Source organism: Lemur catta, chromosome 1 (genome assembly GCF_020740605.2).
Source record: "Lemur catta isolate mLemCat1 chromosome 1, mLemCat1.pri, whole genome shotgun sequence".
Classification (NCBI taxonomy): domain Eukaryota; kingdom Metazoa; phylum Chordata; class Mammalia; order Primates; family Lemuridae; genus Lemur; species Lemur catta.
In genome coordinates, this window is record NC_059128.1 from 77647266 (window position 1) to 77665878 (window position 18613).

At 40.7% G+C, this 18613-nt stretch overlaps 2 protein-coding genes across 12 annotated transcripts in view; one reads left to right on the forward strand and one right to left on the reverse strand.

The window, feature by feature from the left end:
- The window catches only part of TUBGCP4 (tubulin gamma complex associated protein 4), a 73249-nt gene that overhangs the window by 39758 nt on the left and 14878 nt on the right, over positions 1-18613 (forward strand). For 2 of the 5 annotated variants that reach the window (XM_045540033.1, XM_045540040.1), the window contains exon 18: positions 6883-7361. In XM_045540033.1, the coding sequence (XP_045395989.1) occupies positions 6883-6979 (97 nt within the window). In that variant the 3' untranslated portion in view covers positions 6980-7361. Of the gene's footprint in view, positions 1-4779; positions 5256-6882; positions 7362-18613 lie in introns of those variants that run through there. The other 3 variants (XR_006732684.1, XR_006732683.1, XM_045540065.1) reach the window with 3 other exon arrangements.
- The window catches only part of TP53BP1 (tumor protein p53 binding protein 1), a 92860-nt gene that overhangs the window by 6043 nt on the left and 68204 nt on the right, over positions 1-18613 (reverse strand). For 6 of the 7 annotated variants that reach the window (XM_045539950.1, XM_045539943.1, XM_045539934.1 and 3 more), the window contains 7 exons: positions 16300-16783; positions 12126-12278; positions 7090-7361; positions 6268-6417; positions 5542-5972; positions 2157-2348; positions 1614-1829 (listed from right to left, as the gene is read on the reverse strand). In XM_045539950.1, coding sequence (XP_045395906.1) covers positions 1614-1829; positions 2157-2348; positions 5542-5972; positions 6268-6417; positions 7090-7361; positions 12126-12278; positions 16300-16783 — 1898 coding nt within the window. The remainder of the gene's footprint in view (positions 1-1613; positions 1830-2156; positions 2349-5541; positions 5973-6267; positions 6418-7089; positions 7362-12125; positions 12279-16299; positions 16784-18613) is intronic. The other variant, XM_045539962.1, reaches the window with a different exon arrangement.

An 18613-nucleotide genomic window follows, 5' to 3' on the forward strand; every position in this document is an offset into this window, starting at 1 on the left:
CATTCCTATAGCCAACATTCTAAATGGGCAACCTAGGACCAACCAAATTTACAATGAGGAGAAATTTATATGTTTAAATTTTACAGTCATGACAATGTATACAGTGTTTTTCATAATGAAAATCAAGTATTGTTTTTATGTAGCCACATGAAATAACTTCTGAGGTTATCTTAAGAGGTAGTTGTAATAAACAAAGAGTAGGTAAGAAGTAAAAAATGTTTGGAAACCTTCAGCCCACTTTCTTTGCCCAGTGCTCTGATTTCCCCCAGGGTATGTGATATTTTGAAGCAGCCTTTCAACAAACAAAAAACACCTTGTTATTATGAAGAAATTTCACCAGCAAATCCTCCCACCCCATCTCTGACCCTCACCAGAATGGTGCAGAAAATACTTGATGATAAAATGTTTTCACACACAGATGGAGCCACATCACAATAGCCTGCTTTAACTGTCCCAGTTTCCAACACCTGGGTAGGTAAGTGAACCAGCCAGCCCAGGACTCCCAGAACACCCATGCTAAGAGTGCCCCAATAAGTCCTTGAGAAGAAAGTGAATACCTGACCTGGAGACGCTGAATCGTAGGTTCATTAGGAGGCTAAGATGACAGACAGGTCATGCATGCCTCCCTAAAATAAAACCAGCAGCAAGAGAATAGTCTCAGAGGCAATATGATGTAATATGTACAAGGCTGGACCAGAAGTCAAGACTGCCTGAGTCTGAATCCCAGTTTATTTTGTCACCTTGGGAAAGTTAGCCAACTTTTCTGTGCCTCAGATTCTTCAACTAGAAAACGAATGTAAGCACCTATATTTCATAGGGATTATACGTGAGGTAATGTGTGTGAAGCACTTAGCTCCATGCCTCACACAGTAAACATTCAATGAAGGTTAGCTGTTGTTTTTAAATACCCTGAAACACAGCAGCGGTGTTAGTAGATAAGGATATGACACAAATACAAAGGAAAGAAAAGGAGCTCTGGTGCCAGGACAATGTATCCAATGGAATTCCATTAGTTCGACAGCCTGAGAAAGTTCCATCAGGGCAGAGACTGACTCTACCTTTCTATCTCCAGAACCATGGCAGCTGGGTCTGGGTCATAGTAGAGACTTAATGAACAAAATAGACTGAACTCTTAATACTGAACACAAAAGACTGGAAGCGGGGTGTCTAGGGGATAGTGAGAAGATGGCAGATGCACACTGAGGTACAACCTTTCAGTAGGAAGTGTGAGAAAGCCAGAGGGCCCCAAGCACAAGGGAGAGGGGAGCAGTTTCCAGAAAGCAGAACATGGTGCAGGCAAAGGAAGAGATCTAATAGAAATTTCACCTATTTAATATGCTTAAAATTCAATACTTCTTTCCCTTATAGATCCTACACAGGAGTCAACAAATGTTTGTGATCAAGTCTTAGCTCTCCTATCTATCCCCACTAGACTCTGCTGAGAGGACTGGGGGAGAAGGGATGCAGTAAGCTGTCTCCGAGTACCACCTATGGGCTTGTGTGGGACCCCAACTTGGTAGCCAGGACAGAGGGGCCATTGCTGCCATCTCCCCAGCAGGTCACCTTGCATTGTGCTGTGGTCTGAGGGAGATGAGGCAGAAGGGAGCACTCACCAGGTTTCACAGCAGCAGACTTTCGGCCTCGCTTGGCAGGGGACCTTTCCTCCTCAGAAGTGATAAGTTTTCTTTTGCCTGAAAGAACTCCCATGGAGGCACGAGGACTTTCTGTGATTTTACGGGTAGGGGTTGTGCTGCTGCTACTGGAGGCAGTGGGGGTGGCCGGGGAGCTGATGTTACTGCGCCGTTTCCTCTTCCCTTCCACCAAATTGTCTATAGTAGGATAAATCAAAAATTGGTCAAATCCTATGGTCTGAGGCTCTGAACTCTAAGAAGCTGAGCAAAGCCCTGATTTAGATACCACAGTGCCCTTTCCCCTATAGAACTGCGGAAGTCAGAAAAACCCTAAGGACTTTTCGTTTGGTACTATGAAGGGAAGAGATAAGGCCATAGCTCTAAAAAATGACAGCTCATCACCATCTGATAAGCCACATATATGAATAATAAGAGTTAGGGAAACTACTGATTGCTCCAAAAACCATGCCTCCCACTGTAGGCAAAACAAGAACCCAAAAGCAGTTCAGAAAGCAAAGGTCTTACCTAAGCTGATATCTGCTGCCTTTGTGAGGGGTGTTACTGCCTCATATGGGCCAAGCCCATACTGCTCTCTCAGTCTGTTTCCTTGCTCCAAGGACAGGATGACAGCCATTCGCTTATACCACTTCCTTTGACCTTCTTTTTCAATGCTATAGTACAGTTCTCCAGACTCCTTCCTATGCCCTTTCACCACTCCTGAGGGGGAAAAACATAAAAGCAGCTTACCTTGGTTTTAGGCTGCTTAACACCTTCTCACAAGGGCTCTGGAAAGCAGGCTTGACTAGGAGAATTTAGAGATCCAACAGTAGACTAAAGTTAGGACTTAAAATTCTAGCTGTCAACTCAAGCAGTAACAACACTTAGGATAGATGTAGCTACTACACTGGGAAAGTTTCTTGACAGAAGGAGGCCTTTAGTTATAAAATAAAGCTTCCCAAAGACAGCCTTTATGTATTGGTGGTTCAGATGGTTCCTTTGACGTGAAATGGCAGGTAATTTCTTAACAATTCCATTATGACTTACTAAACTTTTCCTTCTTGGTTCCTTTGGAGGCTGAGTGAAAAGTTTTGAGTTAAGCTGTAGGTGAAAAACGATATTCTAAGAGAAAGCATGTTATGTACGTTTGTGTCTGTGTGTGTAGCAAAATTAAAAAGACAGATATTGCCAGGTGCAGTGGCTCACCCCTGTAATCCCAACACTTTGGGGGGCTGAAGTGGGAGGACTGCTTGAGGCCAGGAGTTCCAGACCAGCCTGGGCAGCATAGCAAGTACCCATCTCTACAAAAAATTTAAAGACAGCCAGGCATGGTGGTGTGTGCCTGCAGTCCTAGCTACTTGGGAGGCTAAGGCAAGAGGATTGCTTCGTTTGAGCCCAGGAGTTCAAGGCTGCAGTGAGCTAGGATCAATGCCACTGTACTCCAGCCTGGGTGACAGAGCGAGAGCCTGTCTCTGGAAAAAAAAAAAAAAAAAGAATAGAGATACAGAATAAAGAAAGGAAAAAAAAAATAGATCCTGCCTCTCCTGCCTAATCGTCCCTCTTGATTATGTACTTTCCTACTCTTGCTATGATTCAGAACCTGAGGATAAGGCCTTTGGGTAAAAAGAAACACAGGGTATGAAAGGAAACTAGGTTAGAATTCAGAAGACCAGAGCCTAGGCCTAATTCTGCTACCACCAAGCTGTGTGAACTTGGGCAAGACCCATTTTCAACCTGTGAAAGAGAATAATTTCCCCTCTATCAATCAATAAACAATAAACACACACTATACAGATATAAACACACCCCCACACATATATAATATAAAAATAAGGCATTACTATGAATACTTTTTCATTTCTATAAACAGAAGGGTCCATTTCTCGTTCTCTCCCATTAGCCTGTGGTTGAGTGAAGAGCTAAAAGAAACCCAGAGCCTATCCCACCCAAGCAAAAGAATATAGAGGCAAAAGCAAGCCTTGGTTCTCTCCTTATCTGTGCCACAGAATCACTCTCTTTGCCCTTGCTTGTTCATCTCCTAGCTTAAATCTCTATTACCAAACTGAATCACAAAGACTACCTCAAAAGCACAAAGAAGCACGAGGCCAGCAATACACTTTACACTAATGAAGAGCTACTAGAACTAGAAGCAGTCTAGTGTTGACACTGGTAGATAGCCTCAGTAAACTGGATAGAGAATCCCTACCCCTTGATGCCATGATTCACTCTAGATACAGAACTGACTATCTTTGTCTTAAAAGGGCCAAATGTGGACCTCCAAGAGTGGCTTTACACCTGAAAGGAATGAATGCATTTGATACACAAAAACTATGAGTCACAAGTCATAAAAGACCCAATCCATGTGCTGCTCCTAACCAATGCCGTGTATAGCTAATGATGTTATCCAGAACTAGAAGGTAAAGTGGCCCATTTAACACTGAAACAAAGGGGCAAACAGCAACTACTCAGAGAATTCCAAATACAAGACAGCCTGGAGAGACTTTAATAGAAAGGCACTTTGCCCATTGTATCCCAATCCATGTTCAAAAACATCCCCAGAAAGGATGCTTTTAAATGACAAACTCAACACAAATAGGTATCTTCAAAATAGTTCATAGAGAGGATACAACATATTCAAAGAACTAGCACATGAAACAGTAATGACAAACACAAATCACTCACCATCACCAATACCAGGCACAACAAAAATAAGAAAGGCACCATTCTTCAAACCAGAAAATAAGTGGTGGATGTGCAGGCATACAAACACAGCACTAACAATTTCTTCCTAAGCAAAAATATCTCAATATATCTGCTATACTCACCTACTAGGTTCCCATGAAAGGAGGTAGTTAAGTTTAAAAGCCAACGGTGAAAGAATGGAGTATGGAAAGGGAAAACTACTAACTTTAAAGTGGAGAAAGCTGGAAAATACAATCTTAACCAGTGATGAAGACTAACATCACCAGTGATGTCATGTGGACATTACATACCTCCCCTAGCCCTTATATGATATGATGAGAAAGGCACTTCACCTCTGTGGCATCCTTTTAAAAAATTCTTAACTCCAGTCTAATGAGAAAATATTCGACAAACTCAAATTGAAGGACAGTCTACAAAATACCTGACCAGTACTCCTCAAAATTGTCAGGTCATGAAAAACAAAAGGCTGAGGAATTGCCACAAATCAGAGAAGACCAAAGGACACATGATGACTAAATGCAATGTGGTATCCTGGATTGGATCCTGAAACAGAAAAAGGACATTATGGAAAAGCTGGTGAAATCCAAGTAAAGACTGGAGATTTGTTAATAGTAATGAACCAAGGTTAGTTTTTTTTTGGTTTTAACAAATGTACCATGCTAATATAAAATGTCAACAATAGGGAGGGGGATGAGGGGAATATGGGAACTCCATGTACAAGCTGCACTTTGTACTTGGCAAATTTTCTGAATCTAAAATTATTCCAAAATAAGTTTATTCAAAAACAAATGAAAAAATAAAAAGCCAGTGGCAAGAGAAACCAGTATTGTAGGAATGGAATTTCTAACTTCAGAAGCCTCAGAAAAGTAATCAACCAGCCTGAGCAAGAGCAAGACCCCATCTCTACTAAAAATAGAAAGAAATTAGCCAAACAAGTAAAAATAGAAAAAATAGGCCGGGCATGGTGGCGCATGGCTGCAGTCCCAGCTAGGAGGCTGAGGCAGGAGGATTGCTTGAGCCCAGGAGTTTGAGGTTGCTGTGAGCTAGGCTGATGCCACGGCACTCTAGCCCACACAAGAGAGTGAGACTCTGTCTCAAAAAAGAAAAGAAAAGTAATCCAGCCGAAGTGAATGTCTTGGTAATTATTGACATAATAAGAGTATTGCCCCAGGGCACAGAAAATCTCTACAGACTCTGCTTCTTTTATTACCTGCACTGAAATACTCATCCTCCGAGAGGGCTGTCACTTCAGTATCCAGCGGGATGGGGTCACACAAAAGAATGTCTTTGCCCAACACATCACACTCGTACCCATCATCAAAGAGCAATTTATACTTCCCAGCTCCAACATCTCGTGTGATTTTCCCAGAGTAAAAGTAGCCATTCGATGACCACTTGGCTACAACCCGAAGCCCTACAAAGCTGTTCCCTGGAGAGGAGGCATCTAGGCCATCAGAGGGGCCAGCAGAAGCCTGGAAAGGAATTTCTGGAGAGTCACTACGACGCAAAGCACCAGCACTCATGTCTGCTCGTTTGGTGGAGTCTGGCATTCGGGGCACGATACGGGTGAAGGATTTATCATCTGGTGACATGCTAGGTGAAATGTCCTCTATGCCCAAGGGGCCAGGCACTGCTGTTTCTCTAAAGAGAGATAAGAGATAGGAAAAGGCAGTGAGAATAAGAAGGTAGAAGTACGTATCTACCAACTTCCCCACTCCTTTGTCCATGGGTCTCTTTAGCCCATTCTTTGATAACCCCATCACAGGCACGAGCCTGTCTCTCAGTGGCCTCACTCTGATCCCTGCCCACTCCCCAGTCAGTGTGGGCCCCTCTTCTCCCTCCTGACACCCCACATACTCTTTACTCCCCTCTCTTCTCTCTAGTCCCTTTTTTTTCCTGAACAATAGGCTAAGTATATCTCACACTACCCGGGTACCTGGTTCCAGTGGTCCGAGAAGGCGGGCGGCCCCTTCGCCCGCGCCCACGAGGTGTGACTGGAGCCTTCCCTCCCTGTCTGATGCCAAGGCCTGCATCACCATCCTCCTCACACACTGGCGCCCCTGTCTGACTGACCCCTTTTCTAGGACTAGAGAATGAAGACAGGTTAGTCTGATAGCACCTGCTACTGAATCCTTTCTTCACAGTCTCCCCTTGGCCCTCAGACTACAAGCCAGGCCTGCAATGTGCTGGGCTTCCAGGGCAGTAGGAAGCTGGTTCACACACCCACCACCAAAATCTCAACCAGGGAGTGGGGAGTGTGGGATAATACATAAAGGACGTCCTCCTCTGTATAAGTCTAATCCCTCCTGACAAAGCTTCCTACTGCTGCCCTCAAAAACAGCACACCCATTTCTGCCCTGCCTTCTCTACTTTAGGCTCTGGACATCTGCAAAGGATACCAAAAAGCTAGGGGATACATCAAATTGGGGCCACTACCCCAAACTTCCTGTATTCCCAACTAAAAACGTGTAGGATGCAGAATATAGGGGTGGCAGGAGCATATGGCCAGCATTCCCAAAGTCCCCTCACCTGTTTTTCTACATTTTCTCAGGGGCTTGTCAACAAAGTCTACCTCCCACAGGCCTCTACCCTACTTCCCACGTGAACCCAATACAGAAGAGGAACAAATGGGGAGGAAGAGGAGTTGATTTATCCTAGATCAAGAATGGGGAATTTCCCATTACTCCCCTTTTCCTGTGATATTAAATGTCAGCAACCCTGCCCCTGCTGTGGCTCTCTCTGGAGACCCTGTCTGCACCTCAGTTTTCCTGGGCCTCCTCGGGAGCTGGGTAAGGCAAAATCTGCGGGTTCTGTCCCGCTGGTTTTCCCTTTGAGTGGTCCGGCTCCTCTCCCTGAGCTGCCACTGCTGTGCATGGCTGAGAGACTGGTCCCACTTGACGTGCGGTGTAAGCTTGATGCCTTGGAGGAGAAGGAGCTGATATCCCCCAGGTCACCTGAGGAGCCCCCAGTCTGTGAAGGAGAAACTTCAGTTTCACACTCCTGACACTCTACGATTGGCTCTTCAGTCTCCTGCAAGGAAGAAATGAAGACAAAAGCTAAAAGAAGCCACAATAACATCATGCTAATATGAAGGTTGGAAAATCCCAGAGATGGCAAGACATTTCAATTCAGAAAGGTAGTAATCAGGGGGAAACTTTTTGGAATAATAGAAATGTTCTATTATATTTGTTTCGAGAAATGGTTAAATAAAATTGTCAAAAGCCACTACACTGAACATTTAAGATCTGTTCATTCTATTGGGAATATATATCTCGATAAAAAATAAAGATGGTACTAGACTGAGAAGAAAGAGACCTCTATACTGAGCTAAGTTAAATTATCTTTTTATTGGATAAGTTCACAACCTTTGGCTCCCAGGGAGGTAATTCCCTGTCTGAGAGAAGACAGGTAACAAGGTAGGTAGGTGAAAGGAGAAAAATCAGTGGTCAGGCGCCCTTCTAGGTACTCCATTAACAGTGGGCAGCATGACATGTTTAAGGACATTAGTTATTTTAGATACCTTTTAGTAAGTGATTGAGGAAATAGTAAAGTATAGGCTAAAAGTGATATTACCATTTGGAAAAATGAAGACAGGAACAAAAAAGTTATTATCAAAGTATATATGAGTTTTCAGTATCTATTGACCACAAGGTCAAACTGGTTTTATCTCACATGCCCACTCTGATGGATTGGTAGTGGTTGCCTGGAGTTCAGTCTTTAAGGCTTCTAAGGCTAAATCCCAGGTTTAGTGGGGAAAAATTCTAAGACCAGTCAGCAAAGTTCTCTATGTGCACAGTATAGAGAAATTATATCATGGATGTTATACATTTGCCTTCCTAGTCTAGAATGTTCATGCTATATTATGCAAATTGTCAGACAGGATATGGAAAAGTATAAAATAGATTCTTCTCTTAAAGAATTTGCAATCTCTCTGGGGAGACAGTATGCAATGTACACACATACATTATACATTTAGATAATACTATAAAATGATTAAATAATTATTTTGTACCTCTCTCCTTCTTGAAAATCTGTCTTCCTTTAAAATCCATAAAATCACTTTCTCTTCCTTTCATTCTCCCTCTTTGGCTACTCGCATTTATGTTTCTTTTTGGGTTCCTCTTTTTCTGCCTGTACCTTTAAAATTGGTATTTCCGAGGACTCTGTTCTCATTCCTTTTGTCACTCTTACATGCTCTCCCTGGCTAGTCTCATCACACTTATCCCTGCCTATCTTCCACCAATACAATGGTGACTCAGCTCCAAACTTACAGATTCTAATTCCTGCTAAACTCTTGGATGTACCATACATCCCTGAACTCAACACATCCCAAACTCAATCTATGATCCTCTTTCCATTTCTCTGCCTTCAATGAATGAATCCTGGATATCCCTAATGTATGTCATATCCCCTACAGCTCTAACAGAGGCTGGTTTCTTTCAAGCAAACCTCCATTCAAGAGTTTTGAGATGAGAAACCTCCTTGATCCTTTTTGGCCATTTACAGACCATTTCTATCTCCCCACCTCTGGCTCCTACCAAACCAACATCTGTCTTTCCCCTTCCCTTGCTGTTATCCACCAACATCCTCCCAATCACTCTTTCTCATGCATGAAGACCTTAGCTCTTGGTTCACAGCCGCCCTGCCCTCCCCATCCCTGCTTCTGTCATCATTCTCAGTGGCTTATCTTAACTTGCTATGCCTCTGTTTCCACATCTGCAAAATAGGAATAATAACTATATCTACCTCATACCACAGTTGTGAGGATTAAATAAATTAATTTATTAAAGTCCTCAGAATAATGCCTGGCACACAGTAACCACTCAATAAATGTTAGTCACTATTATTATACTATTATGGTAGCATTTCCCAAACTGGGTTTTATAGGGGTATAACAGGTATTACTTTTAAAAATGTTCAATGGTCAAATAAGTTTGGGAAATGCTAAGTTAAACAGAATAAAATAGGTATCTTTACTAAGGGACTTCTTAGAATCTTTAATATGGTAATATGTGAATTTCCATGGTGGGGGGCATGAGGGTTAACAGTATATTGCTATGGTTTGTCCCCTCCAATCATGCTGAAACTTAATCTCCAATGTAACAGTAGTAACAGGTAGGACGTTTTAGAGGTGATTGAGTCACATGAATGGATTGATCCATTGGAGGATTAATAAATTAATGGAATAATGGGTTGATGGATTAATGGGTTATCATAGGAGCACACCTATCATCACCAGAGTACGTCTGTTATAAAAGCCAGTTTGGTTCTCTCATGAGTCCCCTTGCCATGTGATGTCCTGTGCTGCCTTGGGACTTTGTAGAGAGTCTCCACAAGCAAGAAGGTCCTCACCAGATGCAGCCCCTCAACTTTGGGCTTCTAAGCTTCCAGAACTGTTTAAGAAATAAATTTCTGGCTGGGTGCGGTGGCTCACGCCTGTAATCCTAGCACTCTGGGAGGCCGAGGCAGGTGGATCACCCAAGCAAGGTCAGGAGTTCCAGACCAGCCTGAGCAAGAGCAAGACCCCCATCTCTACTAAAAATAGAAAGAAATCATATGGACAGCTAAAAATATATATAGAAAAAATAGGCTGGGCATGGTGGCGCATGCCTGTAGTCCCAGCTACTCGGGAGGCTGAAGCAGTAGGATTGCTTGAGCCCGGGAGTTTGAGATTGCTGTGAGCTAGGCTAACGCCACAGCACTCTAGCCTGGGCAACAGAGTGACACTCTGTTTCAAAAAAAAAAAAAAGTAAGTAATTTCTTAAGCCAGGTGCAGTGGTTAATGCCTGTAATCCTAGCACTCTAGGAGGCTGAGGTGGGAAGATCGCTTGAGGTCAGGAGTTAAGACCAGCCAGAGCAAGAGCAAGACGCCATCTCTACTAAAAATAGAAAAAATTAGCCAGGCACAGTGGTGTGTGCCTGTAGTCCCAGGGGAAACTGAGGCAGGAGAATCACTTGAGCCCAGGAGTTTAAGGTTGCTATGAGCTAGGCTGAGGCCATGGCATTCTAGCCCAGACAGAGCCAGACTGTGTCTCAAAAAATAAAAATAAAATTTTTTAAAAAAGAAATTTCATTTCTTTATAAATTACCCAGTCTCAGGTATTCAGTTACACCAACAGAAAATGGACTATGATACAGCATTTGTTCAGTTACACCAACAGAAAATGGACTATGATACAGCATTTGGTGTTTCTCAAACTTATTTATAACCACAGAACTCCCCCCACCCAAGACTAACAGGCTTGCTGTGTCCAGAAATATACTTTAGAAAGTACCATATAAAATATTAAATGAAGCAATATGTATAATACTTAATATAGTGTATCTTGCACAAAGTTCAATGTGGACCACAATAGTTATAAAAATTTTTCATAAATGCAAATTGGTTTTCATTATTTTTCCAAAATAATAACAACATGAAAAAAATTCCATAAAAATGTTTTTAAAACATCAAAAAAATGAAGACAAACCAGTATTTTAAAAGAAATATTTCTGGGATTTGGTATACAACAAATAAAGGAAAAAAAACAGTTTCTCAAACTAATGTCAAATGTTATCTGACATGAGGGCCACAGTGGCCCATTACTGAACAATAGCAGTAACATGTTCCATTTAATAAAACTATATACCAGAGTTTAGCTCTCCCTGAGACTTCCTATAGGTTTGTAGGCAGATTTAAAGCAAAGTGGGTGAAGGAAGAAAAAAAAGGAGGAAGAAAATAGCTGTGCCTCTTGTCAATTAAAAAAATGGTTTCCAGATCTTAACGTATGTACCAACAAAAGCCCCTGATTTTTAATACTAGAAAATCTGTCTAACCTCAGCCTGTACTCGAGCTAAACAAAGTCAGCATATTATACTATCCAGTATAACAAATAGTAAATGTCAATACAATGCTGACATTGGAAATGACTTTATAATGAATCCCACTAAAAAATAAAGATGTATCTCTTACCAACAGGTCCATGACCACCCACACGGATAGAGACAAAGAAAGAACACAATGAGTAGACATGAAAATATGTCAGAAAACAATGAGAAAACATACGTAGCTAAACAGAGTTCTACATTTCATTTGAGTTTCTAAAGATTTTTTAAAAATACATAAAATCTTTCTATTTATACATAAGAGAGATTTTGCAGAGATTTATCAATCCAGTCTTTACAGAAAAAGAAAGCATGATGGGACTGGTTAAAAATAACTAACCAAATGTCAAACAGCAAGCCCATGGTTGGGGAAGACACAGGATGTAGGACCTCTAATTTTTTTTTTTTTTTTTTTTTTTAATAAAATAACATTTTGGTTTTTTATTTGAGACAGAGTCTCACTCTGTTGCCCAGGCTAGAGTGCCTTGGCATCAGCCTGGCTCACAGCAACCTCAAACTCCTGGGCTCAAGCGATCCTTCTGCCTCAGCCTCCCGAGCAGCTGGGACTACAGGCATGCGCCACCATGCCTGGCTAATTTTTTCTGTATATATTTTTAGTTGTCTGTATAATTTCTTCCTGTTTTTTTTAGTAGAGATGGGGTCTTGCTCTTGCTCAGGCTGGTCTCGAACTCCTGAGCTCAAATGATCCACCCGCCTCGGACTCCCAGAGTGCTAGGATTTCAGGCGCGAGCCACCGTGCCTGGCCAGGACCTCTAATTTCTAACCCAGTTCTTATATCTTTCCAACTAAAAAGATCAAAGAAAACAAAGTGTTAGTAGCTAGTTGCATGGGAAAGGGGGATGGGGTGGAAAGCCAAGATGATTTTTCTACAAAAAGAAACTTGCCACATAGACCCAGGGTATATATTACCTCAGTTACTTTTCTTTCTACTTCTGTTCCATCCACATAATACACATCTGTGATGACACGAGTAACAAGTGTGCGTACTTCACGGATCGTTCTCATGTGACGATGCAAGACATGGCCATGTGGAGGCTGAGGCATATCAAACTCTTCTTCTCCCTATGACAGAAAATACAGAACACAAGCACAGGTGTCAACTGCAAACTGTCAAAATCATAAATCAACTTCTTCATGATGAGCGTTTAGAGGTTCCATGAATCTAGTGTGATATAACTTTCCAGCTATTTTGTTTTCTATTCACTTATAGATAACACCAGGGATAGACCAGCTGTATAGTTAGAGGCTAAGAGGAATTTGTATAAGCATGAACTAAAATGACCTATTTCTGTCTAAATCAAAATCATAATATCCAGCACTTATACCTAGGGATATTTAGGTGAACCTCTGACACTTAAAAGTACATTATTTTAAAACTGCATTCTTTCTGAAATTGATGCTGACTTGTCAATTAGTAAATGAGTTTACATTTTGAACAGCTCTTTAGGTAAAAAGAAGGCATTCTTTAGTCCTTTACACAAAACCATAATAATACATCTGTTAATCTCAGTGCAGTCTGTTTTCCTGCATTAGTAAGTGAAAACTAAAGTTTAATTATTCTTGGAACAAGTTACATTGATTTCTCCTAGAACTAATTGTAAAATATTTAATCTATTCCAAAGAATAGATTATAAAGAGTTAGAACTAGTGTCCTGTAGCAGAAAACATTAGTAAATTAAGATTTTGTATCTAGTTCTACTATAAAGAATAATGTAGGCTTCAATAAGATCCTACATTTTTATGACAACTGTCACATAGTATTATTTAGGAAGACTGAACCTCTTTCACTCAAAAAACATTAAGCAAATATTTTTTGAACAAATTATGGGAGCCAGACAAATAATTTGGAGCTAGAAAATTCAAGACAGGTGTAATTCATTCAATATTTCTGAAAAAATTCATATGCACTATCTCTGATTTACAGAAACACAACAAATTAAGACTACCTTCAAATGAGCAAGTGGGTTTTAACTAAAATAGCACCCAGATTCATGATTTCTTGTAAATAATTTCTATTTACAAATAGCCCCTGAGTATATGCTTTAGTAAGATCTGGATAATTTTTAAAAGATGACTACTTAGCAAATTAGAGATTTTTCTTTTTTTTTTTTTTTTTTTTGCTGGAGTACACTGGCACTCTGCAACCTTGAACCTCCTGGGCTCAAGCGATCCTCCTGCTTCAGCCTCCTGAGTAAGCTGGGCACATGCCATCACACTTGGTTAGGTTTTTTGTTTTTTGTTTTTTGTTTTTTTTTGAGACAGAGTCTCACTCCGTTGCCCAGGCTAGAGTGAGTGCCGTAGCGTCAGCCTAGCTCACAGCAACCTCAAACTCCTGGGCTCAAGCGATCCTCCTGCTTCAGCCTCCCGAGTAGCTGGGACTACAGGCACGTGCCACCATGCCAGGCTAGTTTTTTCTATATATATTTTTAGCTGTCCATATAATTTCTTTCTATTTTTAGTAGAGATGGGGTCTCGCTCTTGCTCAGGCTGGTCTCGAACTCCTAAGCTCAAACAATCCGCCAGCCTCGGCCTTCCAGAGTGCTAAGATTACAGGTGTAAGCCACCGCACCCGGCCCTGGCTAGTTTTTAAAAAATGTTTTTGTAGAGGCAGGGTCTCTCTATGTTGCCCAGGCTGTTCTTGAACTGCTGGCCTCAAGCTATCCTCCTACCTTGGGGTCCCAAAGTGTTGGGATTACAGGTATAAGCCACTGCACCCAGCCAGCAAATTAGATCTTAAAGCCCTATTTACTACCTCTAATCATTAGTTTCTTTGAGCCTTCCAGCCTGTATTGCCTAGGACCTGCCTGTGGCTGATAACAAGTGCCAGAATTTCAGTTCTGTATTTCTTAAGAAGTGTGTTTTCACATAACACCTATTATCACATTTACTCACATCCTCACCCTCCTCCCCTCTACGCTACTGACTCTGTAATTCTGAGGAAGAAATGCACAATTTTGTCTCCTACCTTATTTTCCCCATGGTAGGCTGATTTTACTTTCAGCATTCAATACCAAAGTAACCAAGTCTTTAAAAATAATTATATGTACCAATGTAATAATGGTAATTCTGCATTTTTCCTGACAATGTAGTAGTAATTTGCCTAAATTCACCTAAAACTTTCAATAATTTACCTGAATATTCCCCATTACACTTTGGGAACGAGAAAGGGTGAAATATTGGCTAAAATGGAAATACGTAAATTATGTCAATAAATATAAATAAAATCAAAAGCATGGAATCTTACTCAAACAGTTCCTTAAAATATTTCTATATACACAACTCTGGTTAATGAATGATTAGAGCAAAGGTCTGTCACACCTCAACCATCAGGGAGCCCATGCATCAGAACCATGTAAGTCTGGACTTCCTGCCTATACACACAGTTTGGCTATTCTCCACTACAGAGAGGGTCAAGCCCTGAAGCACACAGTCTAAAAGGTTTCAATGCTTTACATATCCCTGAAATGCAGCCAAGAAGCTTCCCTATATTCTTCTAATTACAAAAGCCATACAAATGATCACTTCAAGAGAGACACTTAAACATGTTTGACAGAATAATAAAGGAGAAGAGGGAGCCGGGCACAGTGGCTCATGCCTGCAATCCTAGCACTCTGGGAGGCCGAGGCAGGTGGATCATTTGAGCTCAGGAGTTCGAGACCAGCCTGAGCAAGAGAGAGACCCCGTCTCTACTAAAAATAGAAAGAAATTATATGGACAACTAAAAATATATATAGAAAAAACTAGCCGGGCCTGGTGGCACATGCCTGTAGTCCCAGCTACTCAGGAGGCTGAGGCAGGAGGATTGCTTGAGCCCAGGAGTTTGAGGTTGCTGTGAGCTAGGCTGATGCCACGGCACTCACTCTAGCCCAGGCAACAAAGCAACACTCTGTCTCAAAAAAAAAAAAAAAAAAAAGAAAGGAGAAGAGGGAAAGGAGGCAAATGAAAAGAAAGCTATGCTTATTCTCTTCAAATAGTCTTCTGAAAAGAGGTCTCTGCAAAGATAAATAAGCTGAGAATCTTATTATTAAGGGAAGGAAACAAAAATAAAACCACACTTTCTCTTCACAGAAAACCTGGTTTCATGCCCACTTGACACATAAATGAAAGTTTAAAGAATGTCAAAGTAGGCTGATGTGCTTTTCTACTAGCACTGACTTATGTCCTACAAATACTGCAGGAGATTTCATCATGCTACTCAGAACAGCATGCAATTTAAAACTTATTATTTCTAGAATTTCCCATTTAATATTTTTGGAATCAACTGTGGTCAACTACAGGTAATTGAAACCATGAAAAGTAAAACCTCTGATGAGGGGGCACTACTGTAATAGTAACTTCCAAATTTTCTCTGCCGTGGATCCCACTGCCACCTGATAAAATTTTGTGAACTTCCACTTATTTGTTAACACATACATTTCCACTATCACTTCTTATCCTCAACCTACTCAATTTTTACTGGCACCTATACTTCCCTACCCTATTCCTAGGAAGCTCTTCTTCCTCCAGCCTCACTTTCATCAGCCCCAATTCTTGTCCTCCCATTATCTCTACTCTAAGCCTCTCTTCTGCAATCCTTAGTCACCTGGGGACTTTTCCCCACCTCCTTTTATTCCTGTTATTGTTGTTTCTGTTTCCAATACTGAAATACACTATCCCTCATGCTTCTCCTTCCTCCTTTACTTTTTACTCTTTGAGTTCCTGGGAAGCACAGCAAAACAGACTCAGGGAGAGGTTAATTAGCTTGGTAGCTAGAAAGGAAGATGAAAAATGATGGAGAAGGAAAAGACTGAATGTAGAAGAATACTGTAAAATCCAGACTGTATCCCTGGCTTTCTTTTCCAGTAAAGACCTACTTGACAAACTCTAGCACTATTCTATTTTCCCTGAAAGACTATCTATTGACTATAGCTATCCACAGTTTTCACTACTCTATCTTGGATAAATTGTTTTTGTCTTTTAATCACTGTACTACACAAAACTGTTAAAAAGTTAGAAGTAGAGGGCAGAAGTGCCACAACTTAAATTCTGAGAACCCAGAGAGCCAAAAACGGGGCCTCTGATGCACCCCAATATGTTCTCTCACCTGGCTATGGAGTGACTCTGTATCATCTCCAGGAGCACTGACTGGCTTCTCACCACTCCCCGTCTCAGTCTGAACTGTGGCATCTTGTTTTCCAGAGTTCTGATCCACTGTGCTGGTCCCCTGCTCACACACATTCTTTACAGTCTGGGTTGCTGCTGAAACGGTTTCTGGGACCCATAAGGAATGCTCCATGGTTTGGATTCCTATGTTATTTTGGCTGGGCCTTTCAATGAAGGCCTTACTAGGTTTTTCCTGATTGGTATTCTGTCTTTCTTTATGGCCTTCTAGCACATCTGTTTCCACTGCTTCTCCTTGAGGACTGGATGGCTCCTGTGTAGCCATATGCTGGGAGGTAGGAGAAACAGGGTCCTTAACAGGAGTAACGAGTTTCATAGGCTGTTGACTCTGCCTAATTCTTTGGTCACCAGCCAATTTTTCTTTCTTCTCTTCTTCTTGAGTACTTGCAAAATGGAGCAAGTTCCCCCTGAAAATGAAACATATAAAGAAACCATGTGAAGTAAGCAAGAGTGTGTATGCGTACATATGTGCATGTGGATAGTGGCAAGGGTAAACCATATTTTGACAATTTGAAAAATATACGGAAAGGAGAAATTTAGGTGGCCAACTATATCATCTTGTAAGGCCTCTCATCATAATTTCACTCCTGTGAAAAAATAATGATAGATAGGACAATTGCACCATGACAATAAAATAGTTATAAAATTTCTTCTCATCACTATCTATGAACTCTAAAACTTGATGTGCGAAAATGAAGTAAACAAAAACATGTAAACCCATTACTGAAGTCAGACAAAGAAAGACAGCTTAGGGATCCACTTTGAAAAAGATCTATTAGGTCAAGATATCTCATTTGACTTTATGAATAGTTCTAACATTCCTTAATTGACCTAGCATTCTAGATATTGTTTGTCCCCTCCTGAGCAGTAATTTTAGGAAAAGAAATCCAATCTGTAAAGGATAAAGTTGTACATAGATCAGAATTTTGCTAGCTATACTGACATATCTACAGCTAAACATTTCAGAATGCCTTGGTTCCTCAAGACAGTTCTCAAGATACAGCCTATTTCTTTTCATGAGTGTTCCCACTTGAGTATCAGTGCTTACTTATCCTATAAACATTTGCTGAATGTCTCCTACAAACCAGGTATCATGATTTCTGAGGTGACTAGGAGCATTCTTAAATGTCCTTAACAATTAATTCTCCAGAATAAAAAGGCCCAAGTCAGCAGGTTACACAGAAACTCAACATTCACATCTTAATTCATCTTTACATTTAAAACACTTAACTCAGGGCTTAATATAAAATTAGTGCTTAATACATGTACTTTTAATGAATGTTCTCTGAATCAACTAAGTACAAAAATCTACCTGCTGATTAAATAAACATAAACTAATGCATTCTTAGGCTACATTACATGTACAATAGCCAAAATAAAGATAAAAAGAATCTATTCCGAACTGAGCATGCTAAGACTACATCTGGAATACCTGTTTCAGTTTTGGGTGTGACATTTCACAAGGCAGAAACTGAGATACACCCAGAAGATAACAGCAAGGATAAGGGGCCTAGAAATTATGTCATATGTTGCTTTAAGTATTTGGCCAAAGAAAGATAGAGCTGGGGCTATCTCCTATTTGGGAGACATCCTTAGGATCTGAGCTTGCCTAAGCAGAAAGAGTAAAGGAAGCATGGAGAGCTCTCTAGGGCTTGCTCTGTTCTACTTTGGCTCTTGAAGGAGGAGAAAAGAAGCTTCTGAGGTGTCTATACTGTTTAGCTCAGCTTATCAGAACAGGACATCAAAGAGGGATTTGAAATAGAGTTCTAACCAAGAAGAGCTTAGCATACATTTGGTTATTGTAGTTTGTATCCTATCTCTTAGGAACCTCAACTAAATGAGGATATATGGTCCAATGATGAAGAGATAAGAATACAATCACCAGGAGATACATGAGTAGCACCTACCTCTTATAGGGTTATAAATGATCATATATGTACTGAGCACAGCTGATGCTCAATCAATATTAGCTGTATAAGACAAAGAAATTAAAGAGACTCAGTTCACATCTTCAATATGAACTGAATATTCATGTTTGAATCTTTAAGACATCTAACATATCAATGGCTAAGCAACAGTGAAAGTGATTTAAAAACCAGAAGGGGCAGGCCTTGATTAATCATTTTAAGAATTAAATTACCACTGTTTCCAACCCTAAATAAGCTTTCAGATTTTCCAGGGGTCCCCAACCTATGCTGAGTTATATAATTATTTCATTATATATTACAATGTAATAA